This window comes from Ciconia boyciana, chromosome 24 (genome assembly GCF_034638445.1).
Source record: "Ciconia boyciana chromosome 24, ASM3463844v1, whole genome shotgun sequence".
NCBI lineage: Eukaryota > Metazoa > Chordata > Aves > Ciconiiformes > Ciconiidae > Ciconia > Ciconia boyciana.
In genome coordinates, this window is record NC_132957.1 from 2,637,550 (window position 1) to 2,659,024 (window position 21,475).

Below are 21,475 nucleotides of genomic sequence, written 5' to 3' on the forward strand. Positions count from 1 at the left end.
CTTTAGCTTAATGAGGGGTGATCCACAGGGTTTCAAGAACCCTTGGGCCAGGGACATTTTGAGCCCAGCTGCCATGAGGCAACAGGGTCCCACAGAGCTGGGCCACGTGGCCAGCCCCAGCCTAGGGCTGCCCCGGGAGCAGTGGGCACAGCAGGAGGCAGAGGGGAAGGTGGCGGGACAGGGGCACCATCCCACAGCTCCCAGCCCTGCGCCAGGCCAGGACTGGGCCAGGACCAGTCCCCTTCCCTTCCACCACCCAGTGACATCCCCCAGATCACCAGCACGCAGGGGACCGGCTCTGCCGGCAGATCTCAGCGGCTCATCCCAACCACTGACCAGCCCCAGCTTCATTTGAGGTGGCATCAACTCCCCCAGCGATCCCCTTGTGTCGCTGTCGCTGCCCCAGCACCGAGCACCCTCCTCCCTCTGCCCCTCCGAGGTCTGCTGGACCCCGCAGCCACCTCCTCGCAGAGAAGGAATCAGGTGCTCGGTCCATTTCAAGCAGGCAACACCTTTCCCAGGCCGGTGGGTACAGCTGCCCCGACACACGCGATTCAAGTGTATTTAATACTTACATAAAAAAAGGGACAATGTTTAAGGGTATAAAAAAATGTCGGTAGGAAAAGCGGCACAGACAAGTGTCTAGACAGACAGGGAACAGTCTGGGTCAGGTGAGGAGAGGCTCCACCTTCATCTTCTTCACTGTTGTTGGCCCCGTGTCCGGGCTGGGACACTCCTGCTTCAGACCGTCACGGCGCTCCACCAGCGTGGTCCCAAGGTCAGGGCATAGCCCACCCATGCCGTTGTGCTGGGAGAGGGGCTCCTCCTTCAGCAGCCCGCGAGCCCCGGGGTCAAATTTGAAGAGCTGTTCGGGCTTGGTGAGCTCAGCGCTTTCCACCACCACCGGCCCCGTCCACTCCGGGACCTCCAGCCCCAAGTGCTTCATCAGCTTCGTCATGACATCATCAACGTAGGCGTGGATGCGCAGGTCGGCCTGTCTGTCCTGGGGCGAGCGAGGGCAAGCACGGCGTTAGGGGACAAACATAGTGTGCGGGGACAAATGTCTCCTCCCAGGGAGCACGTGGGGACAGGGCCTGGGTGATGGCTCAGCTGCACGTGGGCTCCAGGGCTCCTGTCCCCGAGACATCATCCCTGGTGGAACATGAACTGAGACCCGGAGCCCGTCTGGCACCACTCCCCGGCTGCACCGCAGGCCGATAGGGCTCTATCAGGGTGTGGGCAGGCAGTCCCCACCTTGAAACACAGCCCAGAGACAGGGACATGGATGCAGAGCCAGGCTAGCGAGCCCAGGACAGAGCGGGACAGGGACAAGGGAGCTCTAATGACATCCCAGAAACCCTCCAGCTCTGGTTATTCGAAAGACTTTGGACAATTAGGGCACCAAAACCAGGGCTGAACATGAACCGAGCTCCTCTGCCCCATGGCGTGGGTTATGTGTGTGCAGTTATTTAATCAGACTGTAATTCACCGGAGGATACATCAGGCTTCGGGCTGAGTTTTTATTCTGCTCTTAGAATTTACCTTCCATTTCTAGGTGTTTATCGGGAGTTGCAGGTTTAAACCCTCCAACGAGGCAAGCCCAGCCTGTTTGCTTGCTAAGTGAGGCCACTCTTCTATGTGGCCGCGTGGGAGGGGACGATGTGCAGGGACTAACCTGCGACGGGGCTGAAACAAGTGACGTGAGGGGAAAGGAGCAGCACAGAGCAAATTGCTCCAAGCGCAGGGCAGCGAGGACGCTCTCACTCACGTGTTTGGTTGCTTGTAGGTTGACTATGACCAGCTTCCCTCCTCTCTTCTTCGTGATCAGCGGGAGGTTGCCACTGGGTTTGATCTGGAGAGAGGTCCCCAGAGTGACGGAGAGATCAGCTTTCCTGCAGGGAGGAGACAAAACATCCAGGGCAGAGAAAAAGCCATGGCTGTTTGCTGGCTGCTTCTCCTACCCTGCTCCAGTGTGGACTCTCCAAGCTTCCCAGCCGGGAAGCAAAGCTGTGGCCAGAATTTGCAGTGGTTTCTCTTGGCCACTTTCTGGGGAGAGGGCTGGGCGTTGCTGTGCTGTGCTGTGGGTACAGCCTCAGGGCTGCAAGGCACAAAACGTGATGAACAAAGCCAGGCAGGGCTGGCCCGAGGACTGCTGCGGTGCTGGCAGAGGACGGGGAGCCCAGGCAGTCTCCTGGGGCACCGCGAGCTGCAGGCATCAGCAGCCGCCACGGTGCGAAGAGCCCAAGCACAGTACCTGCAGGCTTCGTCCGCCAGCGTGAGGTCGCGGTCAGGCAGGGAATCTTCCCAGTCCAGAATGGTGTCTCTTAACTTCCCTCTAGAAAACACACACAGGGACCACAGTTTCCCCCTGCCAGGCAGAAACAGGCAGCAGAGCTGCCCTGGGAGAGGGGACAGTGACCCAGATCCTGTCCCACCTGCCCTGGCCCAGCACTGTGAAGGGACAGAGAGAGCCCAGACAAGCCAAAGGGGCTCACCAGCCGGTGAGGGAAGGCACAGAATTCACCTGCATGATGGATTTTGTGGCTGGTGCTGCAACACCACCAAAGTGCCGGCTGCTTTGCTGTCCCAGTTCAGAGCTGGGACGCACCTTTCACTCCCCAGCATCAGAGCTGAGCCAGCAGAGCTCTGCCCCGCAGCCCGGAGCCCCCGGCTCTGCTGTGCTGGCTCTGCAGCCAGCTTGGACGAGAAAAGCAACTGGGCTGGGCCCGGTGAGCCTGGGTGAGGAAGCACAAGGGGCATGCGGAGCGTGTCTGGATGCCAGATCACCTCAGGGTACCTCCAGCTGCAGAGCTTGAGACACTGTCTACACTTCCCTACTGAAGGCAAGCAGCAGCAGGGCAGCGCAGCGGCCGTATCCTGCTGGAGGGGAAGGGGCTCTCTAGAGCTGCCATCCCACAGCAGGGCATTCTCCAGCACTAGGACATGCTCAGATTATCGGTGTGGGAAGACCCCCCCCAAGGAGGTTGCACGGCTGGGACTCCTTGGAGACGTGCTGGCTTCCTATCTGGGCTTTTGGAGATCTCCCCTACACCCGCTGCTTCTTCACCGGAGCTGGAGGGACTGTCGGCCCGGCCCTGCAAAGCCAAGTCTGCACACGAGAGCCACTCGCTTGGGTGAACGGGTCCCTGCCACTCCACGTCCCCTTGGGAGCCCCCATCCTGTGTCCCAGCAGACGTACCTGCAGGCCCGCAGCCCTCGGGCTTTGGTGACGCTGCACAGCCTGCCCGTTGGCTTCAGCCCCATGCTGCCCACGACCGTGTCCCGCACGTACTGCCTGCGAGAGAGACGGTGCCATTCAGGGCCAAACGTGCAGGGAGGTGGAACCCGCTGTGAAATGTCCCCCCAATATGGCACACCTCGCACCACAGACGCCCTGCTTGGAAGAAGCAGGTGATGGCTCAGAGCCACAAGCAATGACCGGAGCATCTCAGCCCTTCATTGATCTCTGCCTCCGTCTCTAACCAGGCGCTGCTGACCAACAGCCCCAGAGATCTGCCACAAACCAGGATGGAAAACACAGCTTGTAGCAACCTCCTCTCCTCTCCTCTCTCCAGCTGGCAGGCACAGACCCTGCTGCAGGCAGCCCCGCTGGCATATCCGCCTTGCCACGAGGAGCAGGATTTGCCAAGGGCCTCCCAGGCAATGGAGAATTCCCAGAACGTTCATTTCCCACCATTTGACAGGGTTTAGGATTCAGACGGACAGATCTGTCCGTGACCCCACGCACACTCTGCTGGAGACCTGCCAGGCAGACAGCCCCACAGTGTGTGCGGGGCCTCCATCGTTCTCCGGGGACAGCAACAAAGCCCCCACCCCACTGATGCCCTCCCCAGGCTCAGGGCTCACGTACTTGCCGCATTTCACACACTCTTCCACAAACATGTTCCCGTGGAGCTCGGCCAACTTGTCCCTGAGGGAGAAACGGCAGAGATGAGCTGGGGAAGGGTGGAGAGCCCTGGGGCAACAGGGACAGCTGCCCAAACCCCCCTCCTCGCTGGCGGCCCTGCACCTCAAGGGCTCCCCCGCTTTCCAGCTCTCCCAGATCAGACCTGCCAGGTGACGTGGGGTGGCAGGGACCCTCTGCCATGGCCTGGGGACATGGGTCAGCACTGGGTCAGCACTGAGGGGATTTATATTAGTTTTAGGCAAATATGGCTGCATCGGAGCAAGGCACCAGTGTCAGGCAGGCTCTGGGGGCGCTGGGTGCCACAAAATGACCTGGCCTTGCTGCAGGAGGCAGTTGGTCCGGCAGAGAGGACCGCTGGTCCAGCCACCGAGTGTGGGGGGCTTCCCTGTGCCGAGCGTGGCCATCACATGCAGGGCAAGCAGGCGCTGGCAAAACTATGGCACACTGAGCACCGCTTTGTGCGTTTAACACAAGAAATACTGTGTAAAGGCAGTTTGGGCAGAGCTGTCCCTCTTGCAGAGCAGACCCAGAGGACATGTTCAGATCCTGGCGAGAGGGCTTCCGTGCCACGGTTTCATCTCCATCGCGAAAGCACTACGCTATGGCCACCACAACTGGGACTAAGGGGAGGGACAGCATGTCCTGGCTTTTTAATTTTAAATGCTTCCATCTGCAGCACCAATTCTAGGCCCTGTTCTGATCCAGCCTCAAATCTTCTCTGCGCCCGGTAGTAACCTGGCTCTTTGCTTTTCTCAGCACTCAGTGTTCCTCTCTGTCCTTGCACGGTTCCAGCCCTTTGCCAATCGTTTTGACTAAAACTCCCCTCGAGCTCAGCGCAAGCCTCAAAGCGCAGAAGCTAGAGGAAAACAAGGCCGCGCTCTCCCTATGTTCCTACGAGCCCCACGGTGACTGGGAGCCTCCTCCAGGGCGGATGGAGACAGGACTGACTTGATTTCCCCCATTTTGGCCCCAGTTCAGCGGCGCTTACTTAAGCACATACTTTGCTTGGGTGGAAGAGCTGTGCTAAACCAGAGCGGGAGCTGGTGGCACGAGGCTGCAGGGAGCACAGCTGAGTTCTGGTCATTATTTCTTATTCTTTTTCCCATGGTTGTTTAGTTTAAAAAGGCAAATGTGGTGCTAGGAGCAGGAACCAGGACTCAGGGCTTTTAATAATAGGAAGAACCCCCTGAAGGCAGCTCTCTGCTCAGCCCGTGATGGTTGAAGACATTTGTGAGATGCAGCTTCTCCAAGGTCCCATTCATGCTCCTCGTTCTCATCCCAACTCCCTTAATTTTATTTTCTTACTTGAATTCAGCTGTTCTCCCCTTTCCTCTCCAGGCAGCTCCAAGCAATTTGCCTCACAAGGCAATCGCTCGCTGGTCTTAAGTGCTGGAAATGGGTTTTATGAGAGGCTGAAGTTTCTTGAAGGGAAAAGAGCCTGTTGCCACAAGTGCTAATGAAAGGCAGGTTCCTTTGAGGACATCTTTGAAACGGCCACTGCGCTGCTAAATGCACTTCAGTCTCCACCCATGCAGGGAGTGGAGATCTTGTACCCTTGGCTCCCGCACGTCGCAGCTCCCCGCAGAGGGAACACAGCTACGCAGGACCCCTGACCTTATCGCAGCGGGAGAGGAAATCAGAGACCACAGCCGGTAAGTCAGACCAGTTCCAACTGCGGGACTCTCTCTGTCTTGCCGCCCTTGCAGTTTCGCAAATTTATTCAGAGGCGAAATACTTTTTAAGGCTACCTTGGGCCCAGGCATGGTTTCATCACTGGGGCAGCACCACCTTTATTTTCTCTCAAGAAATTCAGTTTAAGCAAACTGTAAAACAGCACAAGATCCAGTGCTCTGAGACAGCTCTAGCAACAGTGATAAAACAGGGTGACGGGCGTCTCTGCGAGCAGCAGGAGCAGTTTCAGATGCTCTCGTCCCCCCTCCCATCGTTCACCCCTCTGGACGGCTACAGGGGCAGTGGAAAGGACCATGTGCCCTGAGCGCAGCTCTGAGCCCAGTTCCCAGGAGCACGTGCCCTACTTGAAGCCAACGTCTCACTCCCCGGGCCACGAGCCCACAGGCAGCCACGCAGTGCAGCCGGGCTGCTCACAGCGGCACTGACAGCTACAGCCACTCAGCTGATGGGTGGAACATGCAACGGCCCAACACTGTGATCTGCTCGTTTTTCTTGTGAACAAATGGCTTCTGGGTGTACTTCTAGAGAGCATCAACTGAGGCTGACTTCATCACCCTCTGAATTATCACCATAACCTCTCTTCTCTAAATTCAAGCTGGTTTACATACCCCTTCCCACACCAGCGCATCCCAGTTTCCACTCCCCCATCAGTGGGCAGACAGCTTCCAAGCCAGCCTTGGAAATCAAGCCCCAGCATCAAACGCTTGCACGCGAGGCCACGCTAATCAGGCAGCAAGAACAGCCACGTGGCAGCGGCTGGGAAAGGCATGAGGGACCTGGAGACAGGGCAGGAGAGGCAGTACCGTGGGAATCCTGAACGCACGTGAAGGCCGTCCACATTCTGGCTGACCAGGAATTTCAGGATGCCGACTCTCTGCAGCCCCAGCAGCGCCATGTGAGTCTTGGAGGGCCTGGCATTCTCAAAGGTGGTGTCGAATTTTGGGGAGAGCCCCTTCTCTTCCATAGTCCAGACACCATTGGGTCCCCTGCAGCAATGGGGACAGAAAAAGTGAGAACTGAGAGCTCAGGATCTAAGACAGTTGTAAATGCACCACAAGCCCCGTCAACAGAGAATGAGCAAGGCGCTGCTAAATGAAGGTCATGTATCACCAGCAATTTTTGTCATCGTTGCAAGCAGAGCGCACGTAGGGCTTCTGTGGGTACGGCTTAACATCAAACGGGTATGCAGGAGGGAAAGGGTATTTTCAGCTGATCCAGGACCAGACAGGAGGGATGGAGTAGGTCTGGCTGGGGCAGCAGGAAGCACAGTCCAGAGCTTCACAAGACGCGAGACGGACTCGGAGAAGGTGCTATCCTCCCAACCCCTCGCCTGCTGCCCACCGTCCTTACCTGAAGTCGGGAATCCCCGAGGCGGTGCTGATTCCAGCCCCCGTGTGAAACACCACATTGGAGGAACTCCTGATCAAGTCCGCCAGCTCCCGCACCTTCCTCTCCAGTTCCTCCGGTGGGTCAAAAATCTGAGCAGAAGAGATAAACCACCAAGGGAATGGCGAGATGCCAGAATAGATCCTACACGCCTCCCGGCACAAAGACCCAGTAAACGCCAATTCTTTCTTATCCACAAAAGGAAATAAGATTTCACATTCCTTAATGACAAAAGCATTTAATCAGAGAGAAACAGCGCTGTACAAACCACCTCTCTGCAGGGTAGGGGTTTAAAACACCTCACACAGACGAGGGTATTTATTGCTCTCACAGACAGGCAGCTGATACCCCGAGAAGTGGCCGAGCTCCAGGGCACTGCCGGGCAGCGGGAGGACAGGAGAGAAGCCGGTGCCACCCCACGTGTGCTCAACTCCAGCTGTCACCAGCGCAGCCACCGGCCCTACGACAGGACAGGGCCAAGGGACGGCGAGCTGCACGGGAAGCCAGGGAGGTGGGGGACGAAGGGACGCTGCGGCTGGATGGGACTATGTGCCCACCTGGCTTTCTGGCATGGGCACAGGATTTCATTTCTGCAAGATGCTTCTCCAGCCCAGTCTCCTGGGGACAGGGACTGAGGACAGGCTCCTGCGTGTCCCTGTCCCCTCACCCCCCCAGGCTCAGGACAGGCCCCTGCGTGTCCCTGTCCCCTCACCCCAAAACCTGTTTTAAGCTTCCCAAGTGCCGCTGGGGGCATGGGGCTGGGATCACCCCCACGGTGCCTGGGACAGGCCCCTTGCACCCACCCCCGAGGGATCCCCGCTGGGGGATACAAAGGGTCCCCATATGGCTGGGAGCCCCTGTGGGAGGGGGGAGGGGGCACAAAACAGGGGGGTGGTGCTGGGCCTGGAGGACAACGACAACGACAAGGAGGGAGCCATGGGGCTGGGGGGGACAAGGAGGGAGCCATGGGGTGGGCCTGGGGGGGATACGGAGGGAGCCATGGGCCTGGTGGGGGACGAGGAGGGAGCCACGGAGCCGGGGGGATACGGAGGGAGCCATGGGGTGGGCCTGGGGGGACACAAAGGAGTCCCTGGTGCTGGGCTCCCCACGGGAGACACCCATGGGGCCGAGGGCCCGGTTGCCATGGAAACCCGTCAGGCCGGAGCAGGCCCCGGGTGGGGCCGGGAGGCCCCGCCGCGCCGCGCTCACCTCGGGGAGGCCGCACTTGCCCTTGTCCGAGTACGGCGAGAGCCCGGCCGCGTAATTCACCGCCATGGCCCGCCCCGGCCGCCGGAGCGCGCATTGTTGCCAGCCCCGCGGACGGGCGGAAGCGCGCAGGGAGGCCGCGGCGGGCGGAGCGCACGTGCGGGCACGCCCGGGGGAGGGCGGTGCCGCCGCCGCCGCCATCTTTGTGCCGGGCGACAAGGGGTGGGGGGGGCTGCCCTCACCCCGCCAGGCCTCGACTGGCCCCCGCGGCCAGGGCTGTGATAAGGGGCGGGGTGGGGGGGGCGAGCAGGAGGTGCCAGGGCCAGGGCCAGGGCCGGGGGTGCCAGGGCCAGGGGTACCAGGCCAGAGCAGGGGGTGCCAGGGCCAGGGCTGGGGGTGCCAGGCCAGGCGTGCCAGGCAAGGGCAGTGGGTGCCAGGCAAGGGCTGGCGGTGCCAGCAGGTCAGGGCCCAGCCGTGTCCCACACTACCTGCAGCCCCAGACTCCCGAGAGAGCCAAGGAGCCCACCCTTGCTGCCCCCAGACCCCCTAGCTCCCCCTCCGGGCCTGGCCCTGCTGTGCCATGTCCCTTCACCTCCCCCTCCCTGGGCATTTCAGGGGTGCAAGCAGACCCGCTCCCCAAAGGGGGCTGGTCCCCCCGGAGCCCCCCCGGCTGCCCAGCGCTGCCAGCTGTAACCTCAGCCGCAGCCGGGCCGTAACCCAACTCCTTCGCGTCTGGTGTCCCCCTCTCCGGGCGCTGTGGCCGGTGGGGAGACGCGGCAGGCAAGGACGGGGCTACGGGAGCTGCGGGTCTGGGGGCGGCTGAGCCGATATCGGTGGGGGAGAGACCCTTGAGCACATCTGTCCCCTGTCCAGGTGCCACGGGGCTGAGGTTGGAGCCGCCATGAAGAGCCTGAAGGCCAAGTTCAAGAAGGCAGACGTGAGTGCCATTCCCAGGGACCTGGGGACCTGGGGACCTGCCCTGAGATGATCCAGGTTTCACAGGGACACAGGGACTTGCCCTGGGATGTCCATGGGGACAGGGGGACCTCTCCTGGGATGTCCCAAATTTCACAGGGGCATGGGGACCTGCCCTGGGATGTCCGAAATTTCACAGGGACTGAGGACATGGGGATCTTCCCCAGGATGTCCCCAGTGTCACAAGGGCGGGACCTGCCCTGGGACGTGGGGTGGCTGCTCACCATGGGAACAGCAGTCCCATGGAGGTCAGCACTGCCATTTTGGCCAGTGGGATCGAGCTCCCAGTGCACCCAAGGGTGCTCCCAGGGCCATCACTGGGAGCCGGGCAGAGCAAAGGAAAAAAAGGCACCAGGGAGAGAGAGAAGAAGGTCCCAGGTCCCCTCCCTGTCCCCTCCCTGGGGACGGCTGCCGGCTTTCCAGCTGCCACAGCCAGTGGAGCCAGCATGTCGATGCTCTTCAATTATTCAGCACCAGCCTGGCACGGTGCCACAGGCTCTCACCATCCTCCACATCGGGCAGAGAGTGCCAGTGCTGTCCCCAGTGCCCATGGCAGCACTGGGCAGACATGTGGACTGGGGACACATGGCTGGGGACACATGGACACAGGTTGAAGCCCCCCACGTGGAGTCTGCGGGCCTGCCCTGGTCAGGGTGTTCTGTGCCTCAGTTTCCCCACACTGCCCTGGATACTTCTGCGAGTGGGGAGGGGTCCTGCTGTCCTGCCACCCCTGGGGCTCTTCCAGGGACCCTTTGAATTTTGGGGTTCCCTCCTTGAGGGGAGTTTGCTGGACCCCTGAGATGCAGGCAGGGGGTCCTGCCCCTCCCTTGGCCCCAGACCTGTGGTGGGAGGTAGGTCTGTGCCCCCCAGCACAGGGCAAGGGGTCCCATGTAGCAGGATCTGGGTGGCAGCAGGATGCTCATCCCCTTGGTTTGGGGGTGCATTGCTGCCTCACCTTAAGCATGGTGTGGGAAAGCTCCCCCCCCCCCAACCCCTCCCACTTTAACTGGGACCAGCCTGGGTGCTGGTCCCTGACCGGGACCTTGGTACCTGCTCCCTGGTCCTCCCTGGTGGCAGGGATGCAGGGATGCCTGGAGCTCTGGATGCTGAGGAGGGAGGGAAGGAGGGAAAGAAGGAGGGACGGAGGGATGGAGAGAGGCGGATCCTGGCTCCCACTGCGGCAAGACTCGGCCCCCGCCCGGGCAGCAATGCTGGAGCGAGCTGGGGTCTGGGGTCCACGGCCTGGAGCCCCAGCCTGCCCTCGCCCAGGCGGGGGGCAAGGGATGCATGGCTGCCCGCCGCCTCCTCCTCAGCACCATGAAGCAGATCTGCCTCTGTGCCGCTGCCTCCTTCGCGGTACGTCCCTGCCCTCCGTCTCCGGTCCCCTTTGGTCCCGTCCTCCAGGGTAAGCTGTGTCACCCCCACCCCACCTGGACCCCCTCCATCCCCGTCCCAGGGCTCGGTTGCATCCTCTCCAACCTGCTTTGTCCTTGCATGACAAGGGGGGGGGAATGGGCACCACCCTCCCAGTTTGCCCGGTAACCCTGGGAGACTGGTTTATTCTCCAGGTGGGGTCCCCTGGCCCCGCAGGGCTGGAGGGGCTTGCAGGGGCACCAGGTGGGCACAGCGGCACGGGCCCCATGCCTGGCACTGGGCACCAGGCTGGCGAGGGGCAGGATGCAAGCAGCTCCCGAAAGGTGACATCCATTTCCTGCCACCGCGGCCGCAGCGAGCTCTGGTTTGTCGTCACAGGCTGCGGGGTGAACCCAGGGCTTCCCATGCTGGTCCTGTCCCACTGCAGGTCGCTCCCTCAGGATGGGGACGTGGGGGACCACTGGGTCAGCAAGCCCCCCATCCAGCCCCAGTCCTGCGCAGGATTGTGCCCTATATATCCCAGGGAGGCTGGAGCCATCCTGGGGGACCTGCTCTTGCTGCCAGCTGTGCTCACCCCAACTTCGTCCCTTCCTCTCTGGGGAGCACAGCAGGGCTGGGAACGGCTCAGTGGAGAGACCTGGGCAGGGATGGGGCTCAGGCACCTCATGGGTGCTGGCTGTGTTTAGCATTGGGGTCATTGGGGTGGCAGGGACAAACCCTGGGGCAGGGGCAGCCAGGCAATGTCGGCTCACTCCCAAATCCTAGCCTGTCACAGCCTGGCCCATCCACAGCTAAACTGGGGCAGCTCTGTAAATCTCCTGGTCTCTGAGCTGCAAACGGCGGGGGGCACTGAAGGGGATCCTCATCCCAGTCAGCTGTCCCAGCTAAACCCTCCATACCTGGGGCCAGGCACCATAGCACCCGGGAAAGGGGTTGGCCCAGAGATGGCCACCCCAAGGGGATAGCGATGGGTGGAAGATAGCAGGGATGGGGATGAGGACAGGCACCTGAGCCCAGCCCAGCACCCTGCCCGTCCCTGGGGACAGCACACCCATCACAGCCTCCTCTTGGCTTCATTGCAGAGCCAGGACTGGACCAAGAACGATGAGAAGCTCCTGCAAGCTGTGGACTACAACGATGCTGGGAGGGTGACATCTCTCCTTGTCCGCAAGGGCCTGGTCCCCACCAAGCTGGACTCGGAGGGCAAATCTGCGTAAGTGCTGACCCATGTCCCCAGGACAGAGGGGACGCAGGGCTGGGGACAAGGCCGGGGGCCAGGGATGTGAATCCGACAGCCCCCGGTCTTGCTGCAGGTTCCACCTGGCCGCCATGCGGGGGAACGTGGACTGCCTCGAAGCCATGCTGGCTCACGGCGTGGATGCCATGACCAAGGATAGCTCGGGTGAGGGCATGGCTGCCACACACCCCCGGCTAAAGCTGTGGACCACCCAGGGCCACCAACGCTCCCTGGTTGTTCCCACCCTGCCGCAGGTGTTGAGGCTGAGGGGACAGAGGTGACGGCCACACCTGTGGGGGCTGTAAATTGTCCCAGCTTCCTACGGGGACTCAAGCACTGACTGATGGTGCTCCTGGGGATGTCCCATTCCCATTCGGCCCCAGTCCAGCAGATCCTCCTGCGTGCCCATCCGTCCGTCTGTCACCCAACCGGTCCCTTCTGCCACAGACCCACTGTCTGTTCTCTGACCCGTCCATCTGTCCCTCTCCCCAGGTTACACTGCCCTGCACCTGGCGTCCAAGCATGGCCACCCACAGTGCGTCAGCAAGCTGTTGCAGGTACCGGGGCTGGGAGCACAGTGCCGCGAGGGAGGGAGGCTGCTGTGCCAGCGAGGTGTCCTCTCTGTCCTTGAACTCCCTTCCCTCACCAGTGCTGTTGTTGGCATGCTGGTTCCCGGCTCTGCCCAGCACTGTGCAGTGCTGCCCGGCACCTGCTCAGCCCTCCACCGTGCCAAGGAGCCACGTCCACTGGAGCAGTCTGTCTGTCTGTCCCCTGTCCTCCTGTAACCCAGGCTCTCTCCCTCAGGCCTCCTGCCCTGTGGATGTGGCCGACGGCAGTGGCCGAACAGCGCTGCACCACGCAGGTGAGTGGGGACAGTGCCAGCCCCGTCCTGCTCATGTCCCCATGGGAGACGGTGCTCAGCCTCTGTCCTTCTCCCCAGCGGTCAGCGGCTGCATCTCGTGCTCAGAGATCCTCTGTGATTTCAAGGCTCCCTTGAACACCAAGGACAAGGTGAGATGCCTCTGCTCCTCGCCCTGCCGTGCTGTGCAGAGCAGCAAGGGGCCGGGCTGGGGCTGCCTCTGAAATGCAGCAGCTTCTGGGGTGGAATGCAGCAGCTGGCAGTACCTGGGGTTCCTGGGGTGAAAACATACCATGAAGTGGGACGTGGAAATCCGGGAGGTAACAGGAGCGGGGTGCCCCATGGGGAGATCTGAGCCTCGTCTGCGCAGCCTCACCCAACCTGACCCTGCCCAGGACGGCTCCACACCGCTGATCCTTGCTGCCAAGATGAGCCACTCAGAGCTGTGCCGGTACCTGCTGCACCGTGGCGCGGCCGTCAACAGCCGGGACCTGCAGGGGAGGTGAGTCTGCGCTGGTGGGGACTGGGGGTGGACGGGGAGATGGAGGGAATGGGTCCCCTCACCTCTGCTCTCACCACTCTGCTCAGGACAGCCTTGATGCTGGCCTGCGAGAACGGCAGCGTGGAGACGGTGGAGGTGCTCGTCAACGCCGGTGCCCGGGTGGCTGTAGTGGACTCCACAGGTCACGATGCTGCGCACTACAGCCTGGCCACGGGCAACGCTCTCATCCAGCACTTCCTGCAAGAGGCTGCTCAGCGCCGGTCCTGGGCCAGTGGTAAGGCAGCCGTGCTGCCCCGGTGCTCCCTGTCCTCAGGGCACGGATCCACGGGGGTGTTTTCACCCTGCTTTGGGGCAGGGCTGTCTAACCCATGGATGGAAGAGGCTGAGCAAGGCTGGGGGGCACGGGCCCCCTTTTCCCACAGGCTGGGGGTGCCTTTGCCCATGCTGTCACCAGCCGAGGGCTGGGAGGTGGTGCTGAGCCTCGGTTGCCCGTCTCAGTGTCCGAACATGCTTGCACACGCATGTTAACGCGTGTTTGCAAGCATGGGGGTATAAGGGCACGTGTGTATCAGCAAGTGCATTGGTACACGTGTCTGCGTGTGCGCATCTGTGTGCACGTGTCTCCCCGTGTCTGCACACGTGTGTGCATCCCTGCGATTACACATCCATGTGTATCCCTGTATTCGTCTGTCTGCGTGCGTGCCCCTTGTACGCACACGTGCCCCCCTGTGTACACGTGTGTGTGCGTGCCCCCTGAGTGCCCACCCCTGTATGAGCACATGCTGAGGTGCCCCCGCACACATGTGGGCTCTGCCTGCTGTGCCCACCCCTACGATCCCCTAAACCTTCCCAATTTCTCTTTCCTCCCGCTCTGCCCTGCAGAAGAGGAGTCAACTGAACAGACGTCCCAGGTAAGGGCCTGCCTGGCTGCCCACGTCTTATCAGGGCTGGCCCCAGCCCCTGGCTGGGGGTCCCCAGGAGCCCTGGGGCTCTCCAAGGTGGCGATGGGTCAGGAAGGAGGGAGGACACCTTAGATGTGATATCCCCTCTGCCTTGGTGTCTTTGCAGACGTCTTCGCCCAGCCAGTCATCTGTCAGGGAGAAGAACAGCACCCCGAGGAAGAGGAAAGCCCCTCTGCCTCCCCTGGGCACCCCCAGCCAGGTGAGAGGGGTCCCCCTTCCCTCCACGTCCGCACCCGGCTTGGCAAGCGCAGGGTAGCTGAACCACGGCCTGCTCAGGCAAACTTCTCCAGCTTTGCCCATCCCGGGGGCTGTGTGGGGGCCCTCCTCCCTGCAGCGGAGGCGATGCTCAGGGGCTGGCCTGGGCTGCAACAGAGTCTTCCTCCCCACTCCTGGGGTGCATGCAGCACCCCAGGCCCCGTGCCCCTGCTGTCAGCAGGACAGGGGCTATCAGCCCCTTTCTCTCCACCCCGGGGGCCCAGAACACCCCTCGCCCGGGGGACTGTGCTGGCGTTGGGGTGTCCATGCCCTGCTGGAGCCTTTCCTTCTCTCTCTGATGTCGAAAAGTGCCCTGCACACCCTGGAGCATGGCTCGCCCATGGGGGCACGTGGTGGCCGAGAGTCACCACTGAGCCTGGCTGGGCTCAGCCTGTCACAGCCCCCCTGCTGAAGATGGGCAGGAGGGGGCTGACAGTGGGGAGGGGGCTGGTGGTACCCGGCACTGAGGCTTGGTACCTGCTCGTCTGCAGGAGGACCGGGATGCCTACGAGGAGATTGTACGGCTGCGGCAGGAGCGGGCCCAGTTCTTGCAGAAGATCCGGGGCTTGGAGCAGCAGGAGAAGCAGAGACGGGAGGTACCGGCGAGCCACAGGGTCGTGGGGGAGATGCCACCACGTCCCTAGGGAGCGGAGGGGACGGGAGAGACGGGGACAGCGTTTATCCCTCCCTGTTTTCTCTCTGTGTCCTGCTAGCGGGCAGAGCTGGACGAGGGCTCCCTGCGCTCCATGGAGAAGCAGGTGAGGCCGGTGAAGAGATCATGGGTGGCCTCGGCTCTCCGAGGGGTCCCGGTGCTGGGGATGCCGTCGGGACTCTGGTATGAGCAAAGGGGACCCCATGCCCGTGTCCTGCCCCACAGATCCAGGAGCTGGAGGAGCGGCTGGCAGTGCGGGATGGTGAGAAGGAGCGGCTGGGCAAGGAGGTGGAGGCTCTGTGGAGCCGCTTGTCCTCACTGGAGGTAGGTGCAGGAAGCAGCTGGCAGTGCCAGGGGCTGGGGTGCGTGGGGGCTGACGCCTGCCGCTCTGCACCCCCAGAACGAGAAGGAGAACACGAGCTATGACATCGAGACACTGCAGGACGAGGAGGGAGACCCGCTTGAGTTCCCAGGTAGGCCCCTGCCTGCCTCCCAAGACCCCTGTGGGGCTGGGCAGCCCTCGGGGAGGTGGCACCCCGCGGCAGGGAGCGGGGATGTGGGTGGGCACGGCACCGGAGTCCCTGCACCCCGCAGGGGCAGAGCTGCTGCTCTCCAAGAAGACGCTGAGCCCCTCGGCCGAGGAGCTGCTGGCCACGCTGCAGGGGCAGGTGCAGTCCCTCACCATGCAGAACAAGGAGCTGAGGGAGAAAATACAGGCAAGTCCCCGACTGTCTGTCTGTCCCTCCCTGCCTCCGGCCCCTGGCCGCTGGTGGCCTCACCGTCTTCTCGGCAGGTGCTGGAGAACTATGAGCGGGACGAGAGCAATCCATCCACCCCGGGGGACTTCGTGCCCGCCAGCCTCTACAACGCTCTCCAACGCGAGCTGGAGCGGCTGCGGGCGCAGCGCTTGGAGTCGCCGCGGGGCACGGACGCGAGGGACGAGGCTGGCGGGCAGCCAGATGGGCAGACCGGTGCCTCGGAGCAAGCCCCGGAGCAAATCGGGGAGGGGAGTGCGGCGCAGCAGCTCGCCGAGGAGCCAGCCTGGACCTGGGGCGAGTGCAAGGCGGCGCTGGGCGAGCTGCAGGTGCCGCGCACGCAGACCTCCTCCTCCACGGCCGAGCGGGAGGCCGGGGCTGAGCTGGCGGAGGCTCGGGCAGCCCTGCGGCAGGCGCAGGCGGCGCTGGAGGAGCGGGAGGAGCGGGTGAAGGAGCTGCAGGCCCGTTTGGAGGCTGGTGCAGAGGCTGTGGAGGCGACGGCCTCCCTGGGGGCCTCCCTGGAGGAGGCGTCGAGGGAGAAGGAGGCCTTGCTGGAGCGCTGCGGCCGGGCGGAGGCGGAGGCGGAGGCCCTGCGGCGGGAGCTGGAGGCCAAGGCACGGGACTGGCGGGCGGCGGGTGGCCCCGAGCTGGAGCCAGGGGTGCTGGAGCAACGGGTGGCGGAGCTGGTGCGGCAGCACGAGGAGGTGACGGCCCAGCTGGGGCAGCTGCGGGAGACGCTGGGCCGCAGGGAGGCCGAGCTGGGCACCCTGCGGGAGCAGCTGGCCGCCCGGCCGGTGGGGCGGCGGGAGCACGAGGAGGCCCTGGCGCGGCTGCGGCAGGCGCAGGCGGAGATGGAGAGCCGGGTGCCGCGGGAGGAGCACGCCCGGGCCACGGCAGCGCTGGAGAAGGAGGCACAGGCGCTGCGGGAGCGGGCGGCCGAGCTGGAGGCGGCGGCGGAGGCCAAGGGGCGCGAGGCCGCCCGGCTGGAGGCCGAGCTGGCGGCAGCGGTGCCGCGGGGAGAGCACGAGGCGGTGCAGGCGGGGCTGCGGGCCGAGGCGGCAGCGCTGACCCAGCGGCTGGGCGAGCTTTCGCGGCGGCATGAGAAGACGTGCGAGGAGGTGTTCCGGGTGCAGCGGCAGGCGCTCTTCATGAAAAGCGAGCGGCAGGCGGCAGAGGAGCGCCTGGCCGCCGCGCAGAAGCAGCTGGCAGAGGCGCAGGACGAGGCGCGGCGGCTGCGGGAGCTCCACGGCCACGCCGAGGACTCGGCCCGGCTGGTCAAGGACAGGGACAGGAAGGTAGGGGACAGGGAGGAGGTGTTGGGGGTTGGTGAGGGGCTCCTGGGAGGGGAAATGGTGGCCTGGGCGCTGCTCAGGTGAGCTGAGCTGGCCGGGTCGCAGGGGAGACGCACTCGCAAACGTGCACACGTGTACACAGATGTGTGCACACGTGTGCATGCACACATGTACATACGTGCATACGTGTACATAGAATCCTAGAATCCTAGAATCACAGAATGGTTTGGGTTGGAAGGGACCTTAAAGATCATCTACTTCCACCCCCCCTGCCATGGGCAGGGACATCTTCCACCAGAGCAGGTTGCTCAAAGCCCCATCCAGCCTGGCCTTGAACACTGCCAGGGATGGAGCACCCACAGCTTCTCTGGGCAACCTGTTCCAGTGCCTCACCACCCTCACAGTCAAGAATTTCTTCCTCCTATCTAATGCAAATCTACCCTCTTCAGTTTAAAACAGTTACCCCTTGTCCTGTCACTGCACCGCCCCATGAAGAGTCCCTCCCCAGCTTTCCTGTAGCCCCCTTGAAGTGCTGGCAGGCTGCTACAAGGTCTCCCCGGAGCCTTCTCTTCTCCAGGCTGAACAACCCCAGCTCTCAGCCTGTCCTCGTAGGGGAGGTGCTCCAGCCCTCGGATCATCTTTGTGGCCTCCTCTGGACCCGCTCCAACAGGTCCATGTCCTTCTTACGTTGGGGCCCCAGATCTGGACGCGGTACTCTGGGTGGGGTCTCACGAGAGCAGAGGGGGAGAATCCCCTCCCTCGACCTGCTGGTCACCATTCTTGTGATGCAGCCCAGGGTACGGTTGGCTTTCTGGGCTGCAAGCGCACATTGCCGGGTCATGTTGAGCTTCTCATCAACCAACACCCCCAAGTCCTTCTCAGGGCTGCTCTCGATCCATTCTCCGCCCAGCCTGCATTTGTGCTTGGGATTGCCCTGACCCATGTGCAGGACCTTGCACTTGGCCTTGTTGAACTTCATGAGGTTTGCAGGGGCCCACCTCTCAAGCCTGTCCAGGTCCCTCTGGCTGGCATCCCTTCCCTCCAGCATGTCGACCGCACCACGCAGCTTGGTGTCGTCGGCAAACTTGCTGAGGGTGCGCTCGATCCCACTGTCCACGTCACCGACAAAGATGTTAAACAGCGCCAGTCCCAATACCAGCCCCTGAGGAACACCACTCGTCACTGGTCTCCACTTGGACATCGAGCCGTTGACTCTTTGCGTGCGACCATCCAGCCATTTCCTTGTCCACCAAGTGGTCCATCCGTCAAATCCATATCTCTGTAATTTAGACACAAGAATGTTGTGTGGGACAGCGTCAAATGCTTTGCACAAGGCCAGGCAGATGACGTCGGTTGCTTTTCCCTTATCCACCAACGCTGTAACCCCATAGTAGAAGGCCACCAAATTTGTCAGGCACGATTTGCCCTTAGTGAAGCCATGTTGGCTGTCACCGATCACCTCCTTATTTTCCATGTGCCTTAGCATAGATTCCAGGAGGATCTGCTCCATGATCTTGCCAGGCACAGAGGTGGGACTGACCGGCCTGTAGTTCCCTGGGTCTTCCTTTTTCCCTTTTTAAAAATGGGGGTTATGTTTCTTTTTGAATGACCTTCTCCAGTCAGCGGGAACTTCACCGCACTGCCACAACTTCTCAACTGTGATGGAGAGTGGCTTAGCAACTTCATCCGCCAGTTCCCTCTGGACCCACGGATGCATCTCATCAGGTCCCATGGACTTGGGCACCTTCAGGTTCCTTAGATGGTCTCGAACCTCATCTTCTCCTGCAGTGGGTGGTTCTTCATTCTCCCAGTCCCTGCCTTTGCCTTCTGCGACTTGGGCGCTGTGGCTTGAGCACTTGCTGGTGAAGATTGAGGCAAAAATGTCATTGAGTACCTCAGCCTTCTCCATATCCTGGGTAACCAGGTCTCCCGTTTCCTTCCGGAGAGGGCCCACATCTTCCGTAGTCTTCCTTTTCTCACCGACGTACCTATAGAAGGTTTTCTTGTTGCCCTTGATGTCCCTGGCCAGATTTAATTATCTCAGGGCTTTAGCTTTCCTAACCTGATCCCTGGCTGCTCGGACAATTTCTCTGTATTCCTCCCAGGCTCCCTGTCCTTGCTTCCACCCTCTGTAGGCTTCCTTTTTGTCTTTGGGTTTGTCCAGGAGCTCCTTGTTCATCCATGCAGGCTTCCTGGCGTTTTTGCCTGACTTCTTTGTTGGGATGCATCGCTCCTGAGCTTGGAGCGCATACATGTGCACACGCAAGTGCACGTGCTTGCACACGCTTGCATGCACCTGCACATACATGCACGCTTGCACACATAAGTGCAAACACAGACACAGGCGCACCCCTGCGTGCGGACTTGCCGCTCTCCCGGCTGTTCCCCTTTTTTCCTCCCCAAGCCGAGACTGAAACCGGGAGCAGAAGGGGTGGGGTGGGAAAGTCCCAGCTCTGCCCCAGCCCGGCTGTGGGGGCTACCCCAGGGTGGCAGCGGGCACGGCCATGGGTGGACCCCAGGGGAGTTGGGGCCAAGGGGTCCCTGTAACCTCTGTGCGCTGTGCAGATCACTGAGCTCTCTAAGGAGGTCTTCAGGCTGAAGGAAGCCCTGAACGCCCTCCCCGAGTCCCGGGGGCCGCTGCAGTCACCCCCCGACGCCGCCACGCTCCAGGCCAGGATCCGTGCGCTGGAGGAGAAGCTGGCGGTGGGTACCGGCTTGGGGCCGTCGCCTGGTGGGGTCTGGGCTTCCGCAAGCCCCTGGCCCCGTGCTCAAACCCGCTCGCTCTCTTGCAGGAGACAGAAATGCGGCACAGCAAGGTGGTGACGCTGTACCGGAGCCACCTGCTCTACGCAGTGCAGGTGAGGTGGGGACATGGCTGTGCGGGAACTGGGGACACCAGTATGGGGGACCGGGGCACCAGCCAGCCACGCGCCTGTGCCTGCATGCATGTGGGAGACAGCAAGGGGCTGGATCCAGGGACTGCCAGCCCAGGGGCGCTTGGGCCACGCACAGAGACTCCCTGATGTCCCCTCTGATGTCCCCACCAATGTCCCCTCCGCTCCAGGGCCACATGGACGAGGACGTGCAGAGACTCCTGTGCCAGATCCTGAGGATGCAGCGGCTGCAGGAGCAGGGCAGATGAGCCCCTGCCAGCACGGCAGTGCCGCAGGGGTCGGTGGCACAGCCAGTGACAGCACCCTCTGTGCCCCTTTGCTTCTCCGGGCAGCACCCTGTCACTGGCACACGCACCCCCACACCCAGCCAGCCCCGGGGGCCTGTGCCAGCCCCCCCGTGCCCCACGCCCCCCAGCACAGCAGCAATAAAGTATTTATAGTCACGCCAATGGGACAGCTCGTCTCTGGGGGGGACGAGGGTGGGCACAGGGCGCGGGGAGGTTGGCAGAGCTGGGGATGGTGGGGGATCGGTGCCATCATCTCCCCCAGCCCCGATGTCCCCAGACGGGAGCGGGTGATCACGAAGGAAGCGGGGCGGTGGCACGGGAAGCGTTGAAACCCTCTTGGCCAGAGCCGAAACTGCTTTCCTGTGGGTCCGGGGCAGGCAGAGGCCCCGTGCGTGGGAGATCCCTGTGGAGCACGCCGGGCGGCGGGTCCCCACTGGGGACGGTGTTTCCTGCGTGAGGAAGTGGGCTGAGGCCGGCCGGGGCTGCGGCTTCCCGCACTGGCGGTGACAGAGCCTCTGCTCCCAGATGCCTGGCCCTGGTGCGGTGAGCATGACAGGGGACAGGGCTCCCCGTGGGGCTGGGGGCATAGGGGGGTGTCGGGGGCTAGGGGTGGCCCCACAGCACCTGCCTGGGGGGCACCGCGGGGAGTCCCTTCTCCACGATACGGGGAAAGCCACTTGTCCCCCCTGGGGCTGAGCCAGCCCACAGCCAGGGTGGGCAATGACAAGGGCAGGGTCCGTCCCTGTGGTGCTGGGCTCGGTCACGTCGGGGAACAGCTCAGCCCCCAGGCTGGGTTTTGGGGGGTCTCTGTGAGGGACAGTCCCTCCCCAGGTGCCCTGCGAGGGGGGGGGGGGCATCTGAGTGCGCTGGTCGAGGCCCGGAGTGACCCGAAACCCCAATTCCGGGCACGGGACTGCAGGGGCGGCTGCGGGTCCCTGTGGGAAACCCCGGTCACACAGGGTGCTTTTGCTCTCGCCTCCACCCCCTCCTCCTTCCTGGCAGCAGGATCCGGCCACTGCGGCGAGAAACCATCCCCTGTCCCCAGGGTGTGCGGCAAGGCCAGAGGGGAAACTGAGGCACGGCACTGTGGGGTGGCCCGGAGACGGGTTTGAACCCCTGGCTGTAGGGCAATGTCCCCGGACCACCTGGGGACCTGTGGCCGTGGTGTCCCTGCTGTCCCCTGCCCTGGGGTTTGACTGTCCTGCCTGCCCTCACAGGT

The 21,475-nt window shown here is 62.6% G+C and overlaps 2 protein-coding genes across 7 annotated transcripts; one reads left to right on the forward strand and one right to left on the reverse strand.

The window, feature by feature from the left end:
• Positions 1-548: 548 nt before the first annotated feature.
• SIRT6 (sirtuin 6) lies at positions 549-8,375 on the reverse strand. The gene is made up of 8 exons (XM_072845838.1): positions 8,216-8,375; positions 6,971-7,098; positions 6,424-6,606; positions 3,872-3,931; positions 3,200-3,295; positions 2,255-2,335; positions 1,769-1,892; positions 549-1,003 (listed from the first exon to the last, which is right to left on the reverse strand). The coding sequence occupies exons 1-8, from the start codon at positions 8,279-8,281 to the stop codon at positions 668-670; spliced, it is 1,074 nt and encodes a 357-aa protein (XP_072701939.1). The 5' UTR covers positions 8,282-8,375; the 3' UTR covers positions 549-667.
• Positions 8,376-8,625: 250 nt separating this feature from the next.
• ANKRD24 (ankyrin repeat domain 24) lies at positions 8,626-20,341 on the forward strand. Of its 6 annotated transcripts, none has more exons than XM_072845328.1 (19): positions 8,626-9,149; positions 11,644-11,774; positions 11,875-11,963; positions 12,291-12,355; positions 12,603-12,660; positions 12,739-12,809; positions 13,053-13,159; positions 13,246-13,433; positions 14,042-14,070; positions 14,228-14,320; positions 14,868-14,972; positions 15,090-15,134; positions 15,254-15,352; positions 15,429-15,501; positions 15,623-15,744; positions 15,822-17,078; positions 19,641-19,778; positions 19,868-19,933; positions 20,140-20,341. In XM_072845328.1, exons 1-19 carry the CDS (start codon positions 9,114-9,116, stop codon positions 20,215-20,217), a joined length of 2,850 nt encoding a protein of 949 aa, XP_072701429.1. In that variant the 5' UTR covers positions 8,626-9,113; the 3' UTR covers positions 20,218-20,341. The 6 variants fall into 6 exon arrangements, with proteins under 6 accessions (XP_072701429.1, XP_072701427.1, XP_072701428.1 ...); XM_072845327.1 differs by lacking the exon at positions 8,626-9,149 and adding an exon at positions 10,261-10,543; XM_072845326.1 differs by having other exon boundaries at positions 12,603-12,809.
• The last annotated feature ends 1,134 nt before the right edge of the window (positions 20,342-21,475 follow it).